The sequence below is a fragment of the Trichosurus vulpecula genome, chromosome 1 (genome assembly GCF_011100635.1).
Source record: "Trichosurus vulpecula isolate mTriVul1 chromosome 1, mTriVul1.pri, whole genome shotgun sequence".
NCBI lineage: Eukaryota > Metazoa > Chordata > Mammalia > Diprotodontia > Phalangeridae > Trichosurus > Trichosurus vulpecula.
This window is the reverse complement of record NC_050573.1, coordinates 67,128,519-67,142,878: the sequence shown is the minus strand read 5'-3', so window position 1 is coordinate 67,142,878 and position 14,360 is coordinate 67,128,519. Positions and strand designations below refer to the sequence as shown.

At 44.7% G+C, this 14,360-nt stretch overlaps 1 protein-coding gene across 1 annotated transcript in view; it reads right to left on the bottom strand.

Moving 5' to 3' along the window:
* TM6SF2 (transmembrane 6 superfamily member 2) overlaps window positions 1–14,360 on the bottom strand; it is a 23,422-nt gene extending 9,062 nt beyond the window's left edge. Inside the window, exons 1-5 of the mRNA XM_036741044.1 lie at window positions 13,939–14,360; window positions 3,597–3,700; window positions 2,573–2,670; window positions 2,375–2,478; window positions 82–164 (exon numbers count right to left, since the gene is read on the bottom strand). Coding sequence (XP_036596939.1) covers window positions 82–164; window positions 2,375–2,478; window positions 2,573–2,670; window positions 3,597–3,700; window positions 13,939–14,033 — 484 coding nt within the window. The 5' untranslated portion in view covers window positions 14,034–14,360. The remainder of the gene's footprint in view (window positions 1–81; window positions 165–2,374; window positions 2,479–2,572; window positions 2,671–3,596; window positions 3,701–13,938) is intronic.

Genomic DNA, 14,360 nt, shown 5'->3' with positions numbered 1-14,360 from the left:
GAATCCCCTTTCCTCTGAAGCTCTGGCACCAAGCACGTCACTTACCAAACATGCGGCACATCTCAAAGTCATGACACTTACCAAGAATGTTTCCTGGGACAAAAACCATGATGCTCATGACCAGTGATCCAAGCCAGTATAGCCCGAGGCTTCTATATCTCTGCCTGAGGGAAAGAGGGAGAGAAGCTGACAATTTTCTTGATCCTTCAGATTGGGTGAATGGGTCAAGGGATTGCAGAGATAGATTCCCTATCCAGGAAGGGGGGTTGTGGAGGTGTGAGTGAGGAAACCAAGTCAAAGAAGGATGTCAAGGTGGGAGGACAATAAGAGAAGGGGGCCAGTAGGAACTCTGACTCCCTTGGCCAGTGCTGAGGACATCTAGTGCACTCCAAACCAGAGCTGGAATCTTCTCTAAGATTCCTGGCAAACGATCATCAAACTTTCACTTGAAAGCCTCCACTGGGAACAGTATGGTGGGAAGGGGTTGCAGGGGAGGGGAGTGCATGTTCTGTTAGTATATTTTTTCATATGTAGAGTCAAAATCTGCCTCTCAGCAACTGTCCCCCAATGCTTCCAGTTCTGTCCTCTGGGGTCAAACAGAATATGTCTGATCCCTCTTCTTCCACATGACAGCCCTTCAAATACTCACAAACCATTATATGCCTCTTGAGTCTTCTCTTCTCCAGGCTCGACATCCCCAGTTCCTTCAACCAATCCTCGATAAAGATTTTTTTGGCAGCCCTTCAAATACTTGAAGAGAGCTTCTTAATTGGTCTCCCTGCTTCCAGGCTCTCCCCTATCTAATCTATCCTCCATCTCACTGCCAAACTGATATTCCTAAAATACACATCTGACTATGTAACTTCTCTAGTCAAAACTCTTCAGTGGCACTCTACTAGCTCTATGGTGGCACACAAAATCCTCAGTCTGGCATTTGAAGTCCTTTCTCCCTTTCTCCCTTCCTCCCTTCCTTCCTTCCTTTCCCCCTCCTTCCTTTTCTTTATTTCTTTCTTCCTTCCTTCCTTTCCCCCTCCTTTCTTTTATTTCTTTCTTCCTTCCTCTCTTTTCTTCCTTTCTATTTCTTGTCCTTCCTCCTTCCCTCCCTCCCTCCCTCTCCTTCTTTCTCTTCCTTCCTCTTTCTTTCTGCCTTCCCCTCTTTCTTCCTTTCTTTCTTTCTTCCCTCCCTCCTTTCTCCCCTCCCTCCTTCTCTCTGTCTCTCTCCCTTCTTCCCTTCCTCTCTCTCCTAATGCCTTATCACAAGATCCTCTAATAATAGGTACTTAATAGCTGTTGAAAGTGGAAAGTCTTCCCAAAAGCTGCTGGCAACAGTCTGACTCCCAACTATGTCTCCAGTCTTATTTTGTGTTCCCCCTCTTCCCAGACTCTCCTTCCTGGGCATTCTCTCACTTTCATTTGCCATGTTTGGAATGTATTCCTTCCTCATGGTCACCTCTAGCAGGGTCACACAGCTAGTCAGTATCTGAGGGCAGAATTGAACTCAGGAAGATGAGTCTTCCTGATTCCAGACCAGGCACTCTATCCAGACTGTGCAATCTTTTTTTGTTCAGTCGTTTCAATCGTGTCCGACTCTTCCTGACCCCATTTGGAAATTTCTTGGCAAAGATTTTGGAGCTGGTTGCCATTTCCTTCTCCAGCTCATTTTACAACTCAGGAAACAAGGCGAACAGGATTAAGTGAGAGTATCTGAGGGCACATTTGAATTCAAGAAGATGAGTCTTCCTGACTGCAGGCCCAGCACTCTATCCACTATAGCACCACCTAGCTGCCCTCTTGTGAACTAGTGATGTTTAAATTGGAGAATACAAGACTTAAGCTCTCTTCAAATATTTGTAGTAAGGTTACATTTATTCTGCTTGGCCCCAGAGGACAAAACTAGGAGCAACAGGCAGAAACTGAGAAAAGGCAGGCTTATGCTTGATGTAAGAAAAAATGTTTTAATCATTAAAGTGATACAAAAGTGCAGTGGGCTCTCTCTGAAAATCCAGGTTCTAAGTTCTAAGGGCCCTTCTAGCTCAATACCCTGTGATTTGTGTTCTATGATTACTTCTAGGTCTAACATTCTGGATTTTAGTTTCTAGAGTTACTTCCAGCTCTGAAATTCTGGGTTATATGACTTGTACATCCCCTTAAGTCCTGGGAATTTCCTGGTCTCACCAATTTGATCCAAAACCCAGAACACATCGAGCAGTACCCTAAGACCCCCAGTATTGTACCCTAAGAGTTAACATCATTTTCTCCTCGAGGAGGTGCTTCCTGAGTCCCAGCCCCTGATGCCTTCCCTGCCTCTTCCTTCCCCAACAAGGAATCTCATCTCCTCTTCCTGCCACCTGACTCTTCCAGGGAACCTCCTTACCTGTTTGCAATGGCCCCTGTCATGGTGAGGTAGAGCAGATAATGAACAATGCCATCCCAGTAGCAGCTAAAAATCCCATGGGCTGTGCGCAGAAATGGCTCCCTCTGGAGTAACAAAGGAACAGAAGAGAAGGTGTAGGGCTAGGCTGGAAACTGCTCATGAGTCCTTCCAGCAGAAACAGGGAAGGATAGGGCTTACCTCCCGGGTATAGAATTCCATGAGGCCTGTCACATAGCCATCCTCCTCAAGGGCAATGAACAAATCGACAAGGGAGGTGAAGGAAAAGATGGTAAACACTGTGGGAAGAGGACAGACAGGTCAGACTCCCCCTCCCCCTGTCCCTGGCCCAGCCAAGGTAACTTAATTCAGCAATTTGTCCAAGGCTCTAGGCACTAGAATTCAGAGATGAAACATTACACAGTCCCCACTCTCAAAGAACTAATAATCTTATTGAGGGGGTGGAGATATAATTCCAACCACTTCCCTTGGGTAGCAAGGGACACAAATGTAACCAAACACCATAGAATGTTAGAGTTAGATGGAACTTTACACCATAGAACAAAGACTGTCAATGTTGGAAGACAGAAAATGGAGGGGAGGGATGTCGTTGGATGTGGGCAACTTCCCACGACCCTTAGAACACAGAATGTCAGAGCTAGGAGAGCCCTTTGAATATAGAATAACATGAAAGCTGGGAATGCCCTTATAACAGTGTCAGAGCGAGGACCCTCCAGAGAGCACAGAATGTCAGAGCCAAAAGCCAATATAGTACTGGATTTGGATGGGCCTTAAGAACATATAAAAGGTCAGAGCCAGAAAGACTTTAGATAAAGAACATGGAATGTCAGAGAATATCAGACTTGGGAGGACTATAGATACAAACATGGAATGCAAGACAGAAGATTCCTTAGAAGACAGAATATCAGAGTTGGGAGTGGAGAGGACCTTAGACATTAGAATGACAGGGCAAGAAGATTCCTCAGGACACAGAATATCAGAGCTGGGAGGACTTGAGGACCTAGAATATAGAACAATCGAGCTAATAGGGACCTTAGGACTCCTTGATTTGGGAGCAGGCTAGGCACATGCTTGCTTCATACCAGTCCCCAAGTCTAATGTCAGGGCACTAGGCCAAAGGTCACAGTAACAGATGCTTCTCCCCCACTGTAAACTCCACTAACCCTCCCACAACCTTCCGTCTCCCTTGCTCCCCAGGACTCACCAGCAAAAAGAGGGTCACGGGAGATCTCTCTCTGGGCCAGACTGGAGATGGCCACAAACAATAGCACCAGGATCATTGCACTCAGGATAGCCACACCCAATGGACTGGGAAGTAAATGAGGAGTCAGGATGGTGCCCAGGTCAGGGATGAGGTCCAACACACTTGGGACTATCAGGAAGGACCCTTGGTCTAAACCCAAGGTCCAGCATCTCTACTCTCTTACTACCCACTCACTCCTTTCAGTCTGACTTGAGCCCTCATCATTTTATTGAAACTTTTCTCTGTAGTCACTAGTGACCTGATTTCCAAATCTGGTGGCATCTTCATAGTCCTTATTCTAGAAGAGCAAAATAGACATACCCAAGGTGACATGGGTAGTAAGCTATAAATCTCTGCATTTTTTGACACTGGTGGATCTTTCCCCACCTGGATACTCTCCCTTCCCTTGATGTCTGTTATATTCTTGGTTCTCTATTTGTCTTCTTAACACTGCTTCTTAAATTCCCTTTTCTCTTCCTGGTCCATCCGCAAGTGCTTATTACCATGTGTCAGGCACTGCGCTAACCACTGGGGATACAAAGAAAGGCAAAAGACAGTCTCTGCCCTCAAGGAGCCATGGTCTAATGAGGTAGACAATATGCAAACAACTATCTACCTACAAGATACAGATAGTGTAAATGGAAGATAATCTCAGAGGGAAAGCCCTAGAAGTGGAAGGGAACATGTCCCTGGTTGTGGGCAACTTCCCAAGACCTTCAGCCTGCTCTCTCTCTAAAGTCTCTCACCCATTCCCAACTTTCCATCCTCAACTTCTCCACTGACTGAACTCTAGTCCCAGATGTCTTCCTGACTTCCAGCCAGACATCTCCATCTGTGGGTTCTGCTGGGACCTCAAGTTCAACATGTTCCAAACTGAACTCAGCTTTTTTACTGACAAATCCATCATCATTCCCAGTCTCCCTATTTCTGCTGCTAGCAGGGGTAACTAGGAGGAGTGCTGGACCTAGAGTCAAGAAGACCTGGATTCAAATCCGGCCTCAGAAACTTACTAGTTGTGTGACTGAGCAAGACCTCTGTTTGCCTCAGTTTCCTCAACTGTAAAATGCAGATAATAATAGCACCTGCCTCAGTTTCCTCAACTGTAAAATGCAGATAATAATAGCACCTGCCTCCCAGGGCTGTTGTGAAGATAAAATGAGATAATCCTTATAAAGAGTACACAGTAGGTACTATATAAATGCTTACTCCTATGAAAGCACACTGCAAACTCTAAGGAGCTATATAATATTCTTTTTTACTCTTCCCTATCCCTCACCACTCCCCTCAATCTGGCCTGTCACCAAGTCTTGTCCCGACCAGTCTTCCTTAAAAATATCTCACTTCAAGTTTTCTCTCCTCTTTTCTGAATTTATCTAGATCTGATGCTGCCAACCAAATCATCAATTAGCTAACAGTTATTAAGCACCTACTATGTGTCAGTAGGGCCATTAGGATGTACAGTGGATAAAGCACCAGGCCTGGAGTCAGAAAGACTCATCTTCCTGAGTTCAAATCCAGCCTCAGATGCTTACTAGTTGTGTGACCCTCGGCAAGTCACTTAACGCTATTTGTCTCAGTTTCCTCAGTTGTAAAATGAGCTGGAGAAGGAAATGGCAAACCACTCCAGTATCTCTGCCAAGAAAACCCCAAATGGGGCCGCAAAGAGTCAGACACGACTGAAAAACCACGAAACAATGACAACATGCCGGTCAGGCACTGTGGTAGCGGCCAAGGACGCTAAGACAAAAACGGAACAGACCCTGCTCACAAGGAATCCACATTCTAACAGGAAGGGACATAGATAGCTAGATAGCATTTATATCGTGCTTGAAGGTTTGCAAAGCATTTTACAAATACTCTCCACTTTATCCTCATAACAACCTTGTGTACTAGGAGCTATTGTTGCCATTTGGCACTTGAGGAAACTAAGGTAGCAGAGGTTAGGTGACCTGTCTAGGGTCTCACAACTGGTTAGTGACTGGGTCAAGTTTTGAACTCAGGTCTTCCTAACTCACTTTATCTATTGCTCCCTCTGGGCTATATATATATGTATGTATACATACATATAGGGAAATACAAAGTGCAAGTTAAATAGAGAGCAGGGAGTGTATCCAAGAAGAGAGGGTGGTCAAGCAATAAGCATTCATTAAGTGCCTACTGTGTTCCAGGCATCTTGCTAAACTCAGGGGATACAAAGAAAAGTAAAAATGGTGTAATAACTAGTCATATACAAGATGTAGATGTGAGAGAAACAAGACCATTTCAGAGGGGATAATATGTAAAGGTAGGAAGGGGCCAGGTTGTGAAGAGCTTTAAATGCTGGAGAATTTTTTATTGGGTCCTGGAGTTAATACAGAGCCACTGTGGTTGAACAAGGGAGTCACCCAGTCAGACCTGTGCTTTAGAAAAAATCAGTTTGGCAATTCTGCGGAAGATGGATGGGAGTGGGGAGAGACTTGAGGCAAAGAGACCAATTAGGAAGCAACAGTCTAGGTGAGCTGTGCTGAGGGCCTGAACCAGAGTGGTGGCTGTATGAATGCAGAAAAGGGGAAGAATAGAAGAGATGGGTGACCTAATAACCAACTGATTAGATATGTGGAGTGAGGAAGAATGAGGGTGAGGAGTCGAGAGTGGCTCTAAGGTTGTGAACCTGAGCAACTGGAAGGAGGACAGTATCTTTGACAGTAATAGGAAATTTTAGAAGAGGGGAAATTTTCTGGGGAAGTATGAGTTCTTTTTGAATACATTTAGTTTGGGATGTCTATGAGACATCCAAAAGTGTTAAAAGTGTCCAACAGGCAGTTGGAGCTCAATGGGAGGACTAGACCTGGATTGAAAGATCTCAGAGCCATCCTCATAGGTATGATCGTTGAACCTATGGAAACTGATGAGCTCACTAAGTAAGATTGTATGGTGTGAAAAGAGAAGATGGCTCAGGGCAGTGCCTTGGGGGACATCCACAGCTAGTGATGGAGACCCAATAAAGGGGACAGAAGGATTGGTCCAAATGGGAGAAGACCCAAAGTCAATATTATCCAATTCTGCAGAGATGTCAGGAAGGATGAAGATGAAGAAAATGCCACTATATTTGGCATTTAAGAGATTTTTGGAAAGGCCCTTTGGAGAGGGCCATTTCAGTTAAGTGATAAGGTTGGAAGCCAGACTACAAGGGGCCAAGAAACAAGTTAGAAGAAAGGGAGTGAAAGCAAATATGGAGGATGTTGGTTTCTAGGAACTTGGCCATGAAAGGAAAGAGAAATATAAGATGATAGCTTGAAGGGATGTAGGGTCAAGTGAAGCTTTTTTAAAGGACTCAAGTTGGTTTGTACGCTGCAGGGATGTAGCAGCTGGTATTTAAGAAGAGACTGATGCTGAGAAAGGAAATGATTGCAAGGCTAATTTTCCTGCGGAGATAGGTAAAGAAAGAGAGAATGAAAGACAACCAGGTTTTGAGATGTAGAGTAGAGGAGAAGAGAGAGCTCAAGGTGAATGGCCTTTATTTTCTGTATAAAGTTTGAGGAGAGATCCTCTGCTGAGAGGGGTAGGGAGTGGATAGTGTGGGCCACCTGAGGAGGGAAGAAAAGGTCTGGAACATCTACAATGGGGAATGTGAGAGAGAATCAGTTAGGAGTAAAAGGATTGCCTTTTGGCAAATGAACCCTGTTGAGATTAGAGGACACAAATTGTAATGGACCCAGTCAGCACAGTTGGGTGACTACCTCCAGCTTCATTCACCAACACATAAGTAAGAGCAAAGGAGGCAGATGGTTATCCAGGGGTTGTTTTAGCAAATATGAGTTGTGTAAGGACACTGTCTTTTTTTCTAACTATGGTCCTGAGGAAAGAAAAAAGCTCTAATCTAAAGAAATTCCAAGTGGTACACATCCTCCCTAACAGATGATAGACATCTGTAATGGAGTTAGAGGCAGAGGCTTGGGATAATCTGGGACCTAGAGGAGAAGGCAGATGACCCAGAGCAGGAATGTCACAGAATGTCATAGCTCAGAGGATCCTGAACAAACAGGACTAATAAGGAAGTGTAAGAGATGCGAAGAACCTGACAGGTCATATATAACGACCTCCTACCTGATTCTGTAGGGGGAATGTCTTTTTCGGCTTTACAGCTTTTTGAAAGGGTAATTAAGGCATACTTTGATTCTCCAAAGCCTTTCTCCCTTTTCTCCTCACTTCTTCCCTTCCTTATCCACCAAGGGGCATCTCCTTCATTTTCCAGATGGAGAAACTGAGGCCAGAGAGAGGTAAGGGTTTGTTGGAGGCACATTCCAAAGCAGACTTTCATAACCCGACCCCAACGCACCTTTCATGGAGTTGGGGGAGGGGTGGTTTAAGGGTCAAGAAAAACGTAAAAGAGCTAGGATTCTGTTGCATCCTTCCTTGGCCTTAAAGTACCCCTGCTTCCTAAGCATAGGGTGGGCACAAAGTTTCTTCCAGCTGTGACATCATTCAATTTATAATCAGAACATCTAGATTTAAATCTCAGTTCTGCTACTTACTATTTCTATGACTCTGTGCAAGTTACTTTCCTTCTCTGGGCCTCAGTTTCCTCATCTGAAAAAAAGATTGGACTAGATCTTTAAGGTGTCTTCCAATCCTAATCCCTATGACCCTCTAGTCTCTGTGTGTAAAGGTGCCTTCTAGTACTAACACTCTGTTCTATGAGTAACTAAAGAGAGGATTGTGGGGCACATTTTGTGTACGGGCCTGACCTCAACTGAGGTCAAGGATTTTCACAAACATGCAGATCCCTCCATCTGATGACTACCTCCCTTTCTCCTGACCTACCTAAAACTCAAAACCAGCAGAATGTGACTTGTGCTCCCATGGGTGGTGGGGGAAGGGGGAGGCCTCTGTGCCAGGGGGTTCAGAGTCCAGAGAAAGCAGGTGGAGAAAAGTGTGACTGTCCCAGGAACACAGCATGTTAGAGCTAAAAGGGAACTCAGAGATCATCGAATCTGACCCTCTTGTTTTCACTGGTTGGGAAACGGAGGCTAAGGCAAAGTGATTTCACCCAGTAGCCTGATGTCCTAGGTTGGTGACAAGTTTTTCCACACAAAAACGCTCCCACCCCTACTCTACGTGTCCAGCTCCATGTCAGGACGCATGAGGAAAGACAATAGAAGACGATTCAGATCCTACCTTTGGGAGTTTACAATGTGTCCGGGGAAACAAGGCATCCATAAAAATAGAGACTAACACAGAGTATAGATTAAGCAACATGGCTCATATTTAATTGCTGAGGCAGGGAGGGTCAGCAGACAGGCAGTGAAGGCTGGAGAAGTCAGGGAGGGCTTGTTGGGCATGAAACTTAAGCTGGGTCTTGAGAATCATATAGGGTTTAGATAAAAGGAGGGGGAGAAGGAGGGCATTTCTAATGGAAAAGACAGTGAAGAAAGGTGAGGATTATTATGGGGGGGTGGTAAGGAGAATGATCTGGTTGTCTAGTTTTCCAAGTTCAATCAGTTAATCAAACAAGCATTTATTAAGCACCTAATGTGTACCAGGCACTTTGTTAGGTACTGGGGACCCAAAGACAAAGAGAAACAGTCCTCTTCCTGTAGGAGCTTACATTTTATGGGGAGAGGTAATATACATAAGTATGCATAAAACAGATTCAAAGTCTTTTGAGGGAGGAAGCATTAGCAGCTGAGGGGGTGGGGGTGAGAAAGGATTTCATGTTAAGGGTAGAGCTTGAGCTGAATCTTAAAGGGAATTAGGGATTTTAAGGGACAGAGACAAAGACACAATGCATATAGGAGTGGAAGACAGCCAGAGCAAAGGTCTGGAGTCAGGAGATGGAGCCATGTGTGTCAAGACCAGCAAGAATGCCAGTATTGCTGGACTGAAGAATGCGAAAAGGGGAGAAATTTAAAATAAGCTTAGAAAAGTAGGTAGGGTCAGGTTGTGAAGGGCTTGAAATGCCAAAGGGAGGAATCTCTATTTGATCTTAGAGGCAAAAGGGAACCAGCGGAATTTATTAAGGAAGGAGTGACACAGTCAGACCTGCACTTTAGGAAAATCGCTTTGACAGCTATGTGTAGGACTCATTGGAGCAGGAAAGACAAAGAAGAGGCTATTGAAATAGATTGCTTGAGAAGTGATGAGGGCCTGAGCTAGGGTGGTAACCCCATGAGTAGAAAGAAGGGGCCTGGGAGCATGCTACCCAGCTCCTAACAGAGAGGTGATCGACTCAGGCTGCAGAAAGAAGCACATGGGTTTGTTTTTTTGATGTGGCCAATGTGGGAATTTGTTTTGCTTGACTGTGAATATTTGCTACTAGGATTTTCCTTTCCTTTTTTCTTTTTTTAGTGAGGTAGGATGGGAAGGAGAGAACATTTATTTTTGTTCATTGAAAAAAGGCATTTAATTTTAAAAAGAAATAAAGGAGCTGGGATGTAAGAGATATTGTAGGATTGGCAAGACATGTAAGAGAATGAAGAGTCAAGGATGACTGAGGCCATTCACCTGGATGACTGGGAGCATGATGTGTACTCTACGGAAATGGAGATGTTTGGAAGGGGGTGAAATGATCGGATAGATTCTGTCTTTTTTTTAATTGGTCCTATTTACAATTCATTGGTTTTGTCCTGTAACTGCCTAAATCATGTTTTGTTTTGGTTTTTTTGTCTCTTTACTTAGATCAGAAATTCAGCTGAGTTAAGTTTAGAAATCCAGAGATCCTCCTGCTAATCACTGTTCTATTTCCTCAAGGAAATCTGTTATACTTGAGGATTATGTGGGTGGACACCAGGGAGTCTTGTCTGGTATCCCAAACTATCCTTCAAGTAAATAGTAAATAGCAGAGCAGGGATTTGAACCCAGGTCCTCTGACTTCAAATCTTGTAAGTACTCTTTCTATCAGTTAAATATGTGTGATAGACAGCCACAGATATATGGATTCCGTGAGGACCAACCCTGACATACCTCGCTCTTCTCAGCAACCTAAGGTGCAAGGACAACTCCAGGGGACTCACGGTGGAGAATGCTATCTTCATCCAGAGAAAGAACTGTGAAGTTTGAATACAGATTGAGGCGCACTACATGCTCGCCTTTTTTGCTTCTCTTTTGTTTTTGTTTTTGGGTTGTTTTTTTTTTGGTTCTGTTTCTTCTTTCTCATGATTCATTTCATTGGTCATAATTCTTCTCCACAACTTGACTAGTGTATAAATTAATTCAATGCGAAGTTATACATGGTAGTTATATGAGATTCCATGCCGTCTTGGGGAGGGAGGGCTGAGGGAAGGGAGAAAATCTGGAACTCAAAATTATGTAGAACCGTGTGTGGTAAACTAAAAATAAATAAATTAAAAAAAATATGTGTGATAGCGCTACCCAAGCAGGAAGGAGCTACTCTATGTTGAGGCTGGCAAGGAGGCAGGAGCTAAAATAAGCCTGAGCAGCTATAGTTAGATAATATAGTTTCTAATAGTCCCCAAGTCTGAGACTAGTTAGATTTCTTTTTATACACACATCTAATTACCTTTCCTTCCTATTATTTCTGAGTCTGAATGTTTTCTTTTCTTCTGGTAACTTTGTTTCCTATTAGATCTGTGATTCATTGATGTAGGGAATTCCCCTCTGATGGAAGGAAATTTTCTCCGTCAGTACAATGCAGAGGGAACCACTAGGAAGCTTATAGTTTGAAAGAGTTGTCTGGGGTGCTAAGAGACTTGCCCAAAGTCACAGAGACAGTACATGTCAAAGGTAGGATGTTATTCCAGGATTTAATGACTCTGAGACCACCCTTCTATCCGCTACACCACAGAATCACACTCTATGATCTATCTACATTGGCTTATTTGTTCCTGGAACAGGATGCTCAATCTCCAATCTCCACGTCTTTGTACTGGCTATCCCCCCTGCCTGGAATACTCTTCTTGCTCCCACAAGTTGAAGCCTCTTTATTTTCCAAGTTTTTTTCAAGACTCAGCTCAAATCCCACCTACTGCAAGAGGCTTTTTTCAGGTATCCCTCCTGCTAGAGCTTTCCCATCTACTCAGCTGTTGCTGTTGTTCCTCCTTCATTTTGGAAAAAGGTCAATGGTATCATGGGTGATGTCTTAACTTGCTTGAAAATTGGATTTAAGCGAGGCAGAGCTGCACAAAGTCATCAGCCTCACTTTCTCTTCCGGACTCTCATTGAAGTCCAGGGGCAGAACAGAAGTCAGGATGATTGGCATCTTCAATGTCTGACCAAGCTCTAAGCCTCCACAGCACTTGCTTCAGCTGCCTTCATGGCCTTTGTAACAAATTTTTCTCATCTGCCCATTCTGCCAGGGGAAGTCTCCACACTTTGGGGTAGACATTCCCCTAATTCACTGAAAGGTGAAAACTGGTTTAGCCCTTCTGCCAAGATGGTTTACTGAAATGTGGCTGCTGTGCAGACAGCTTCTTGGAGCACCAGGTGAGAACTGAAAGAAGGTGGTGGACACCAAGAGTGGAGGAGTAGCCCTGAAAAGAGCTCCGTAACACCTCGCACTAGAGGTTCTAGTCCTCCCTGAGCACCCCATACATCCTAAAATTGTTGTTGTTGTTGTTGTTCAGTCATTTCAGACTCTTTGGGACTCCATTTGGGGTTTTCTTGGCAAAGATACTGGAGTGGTTTACCATTTCCTTCTCTAATTCATTTTACAACTGAGGAAACTGAGGCAAACAGGGTTAAGTGATTTGCCCAGGGTCACACAGCTAGTCAGAATCTGAGGGCACATTTGAACTCAGGAAGATGAGTCTTCCTAACTCCAGGCCTAGGACTCTATCCACTGTACCACCTAGTGGCCCACCTACTCAATAAATATCATATATATATGTACACCATATATATTTATATAAACTATTTATGACTGAAATGACTGAACAACAACACAATAAAAAATAGGAACAAGAAGACCAATCATGGGATCATGGCGAAGCTAGGATAGATGATAGAAATCACCTAGCTCGAACACCCCCTCCCCCAGCATTACTAAGAAACAGCATAGTACAAAGAAAAAGAACATTGTCTTTGGTATCAGAGGCCTGGGGTTCAAATCCTGACTGTGATGTGAGGGGACTCTGACAACCATGTAAGGGGAAATCTCAACTTCTGAGCCTCAGTTTCCTCATAAAATGAGAGGGTTGGACTAGATTGTCTCTGAGGTCCCTTCCTCTTCTAAATCCACGAAGCAGTGAACAGAAGAGGAAACTGAAGACCAGAGACAATGAGTAACTTCTCCAAGATCACACAGCTAGTTATTATCATCATACAATAGAATGGAATTGCCAGATGGAATCTACCTTCAATTATTAAGGTGCCTCTCAAAATTCCATTCAGGGAAACCTAATTTAAAATATAACTACTGTAAAATGGGAAAATGTATCATATTAAGAAGGAAGAGGGTTCATAAAAACAGTAACATCCCTGTCAGGGAGTGAAAATGTGATGATGGCTGTCAAAGCTGGAGTAAGGTGTCCCTTAGGGTCTTCTAGTACAAGCCCCTTAATTTATAGATGAAGAAGCTGAGGCCTGAAAGGATCAGTAACTTGGCTAAGGTCACACACTGGTAATCTTAGAAAGAACTGTTTTCCCATGTAACACTCACAGGATGGTACCTTTATCATGAACCTTGGCCCTTGTTTATCAACTTTACATTTAGTCAGCCTACCCTGTATTGTTCTCTATTGGATGTGTGTAATGAATCTGGTCTTTAACCACACCATGAATCCCAGAGGGCAAGAACTGTATCTCCTACCCAGACTAACAAAGGACCAGGCAAATGCAGAAGCTTAGTGACTGGCTGTCAATCATTGGTTGGCAATACTGGGAAGGAGCTTCCCTGGGATTTTAATTGTCCCATCAACGGTGCCAGCTGGCCACCCAAGGTGTGTCCTCATAGTTCTGTTTCTCTGACCAGTATGGGTCATTGGAAATTGCCTCAATCTGCTTCTCAGCCCCATCAGCCTCAAAAGAAAAATTCGTAATCTTGTTAATTTAACTAGGCTCTTTAGGAAAGAGGGAAGGAGAATGGCATCTTCAGACTCCCACTAACACTCTTACCATTTGGAGGAGGGACCTGGGGGTGTCCATGGGGGAAGTGGGTTGGAAAAAGCAATAGCACCCAGAGCCTTATGGCCTACACTTAATGAAGGCCAATCTCCTGAAGCGATTAAATGCCCCGCATCCCTGGCACTGGCCTCTACTGCCTGTCCCTTAAAAAAATTCCCTCTTAATCATACGGTAAGGCGAAGTGAGTCAGTGTTCTTCGCCCTCCTCACTCCCCTCCCCACTCCCTTTGGTACCCAGCACTCACTGGGAAAGCTCAGAGAGGTGGTTCAAAGCGTAGCAGACAGGGAAGGCGGTAAGGGAGAAGGCGGCGACCTTTCCGGACAGTTCGGGTAGCTCCATGGCCGCGGAAGGCTTCGGTGGCGACCGCACAGAAGGTAGATGCCACCTGGCTAGGTGCGGGTCGGAGCAGGCGGGCCGATCCGCTGCCCTTTCTCCAAGTACACGCCTGTCCTACTCCCTAGACAGCTGCCTCGTTCTCGCCCCCAGGCTCCTGCCGGGTCTCCCTTGACGCTCCGCCCTGGCTCTGGTGGGTCTGCCGGGTATAGTAAGGAATTGGCTTCTCCCTGGGCTGTCAGTTTCGGAGCCTAAAGCTCCCGGCCCCAGGCCCCGGCGCCACCCGTCGGGGGGCCCAGCCCTATGCAAAGGTCACTGGCGCTCTTCTCCGTG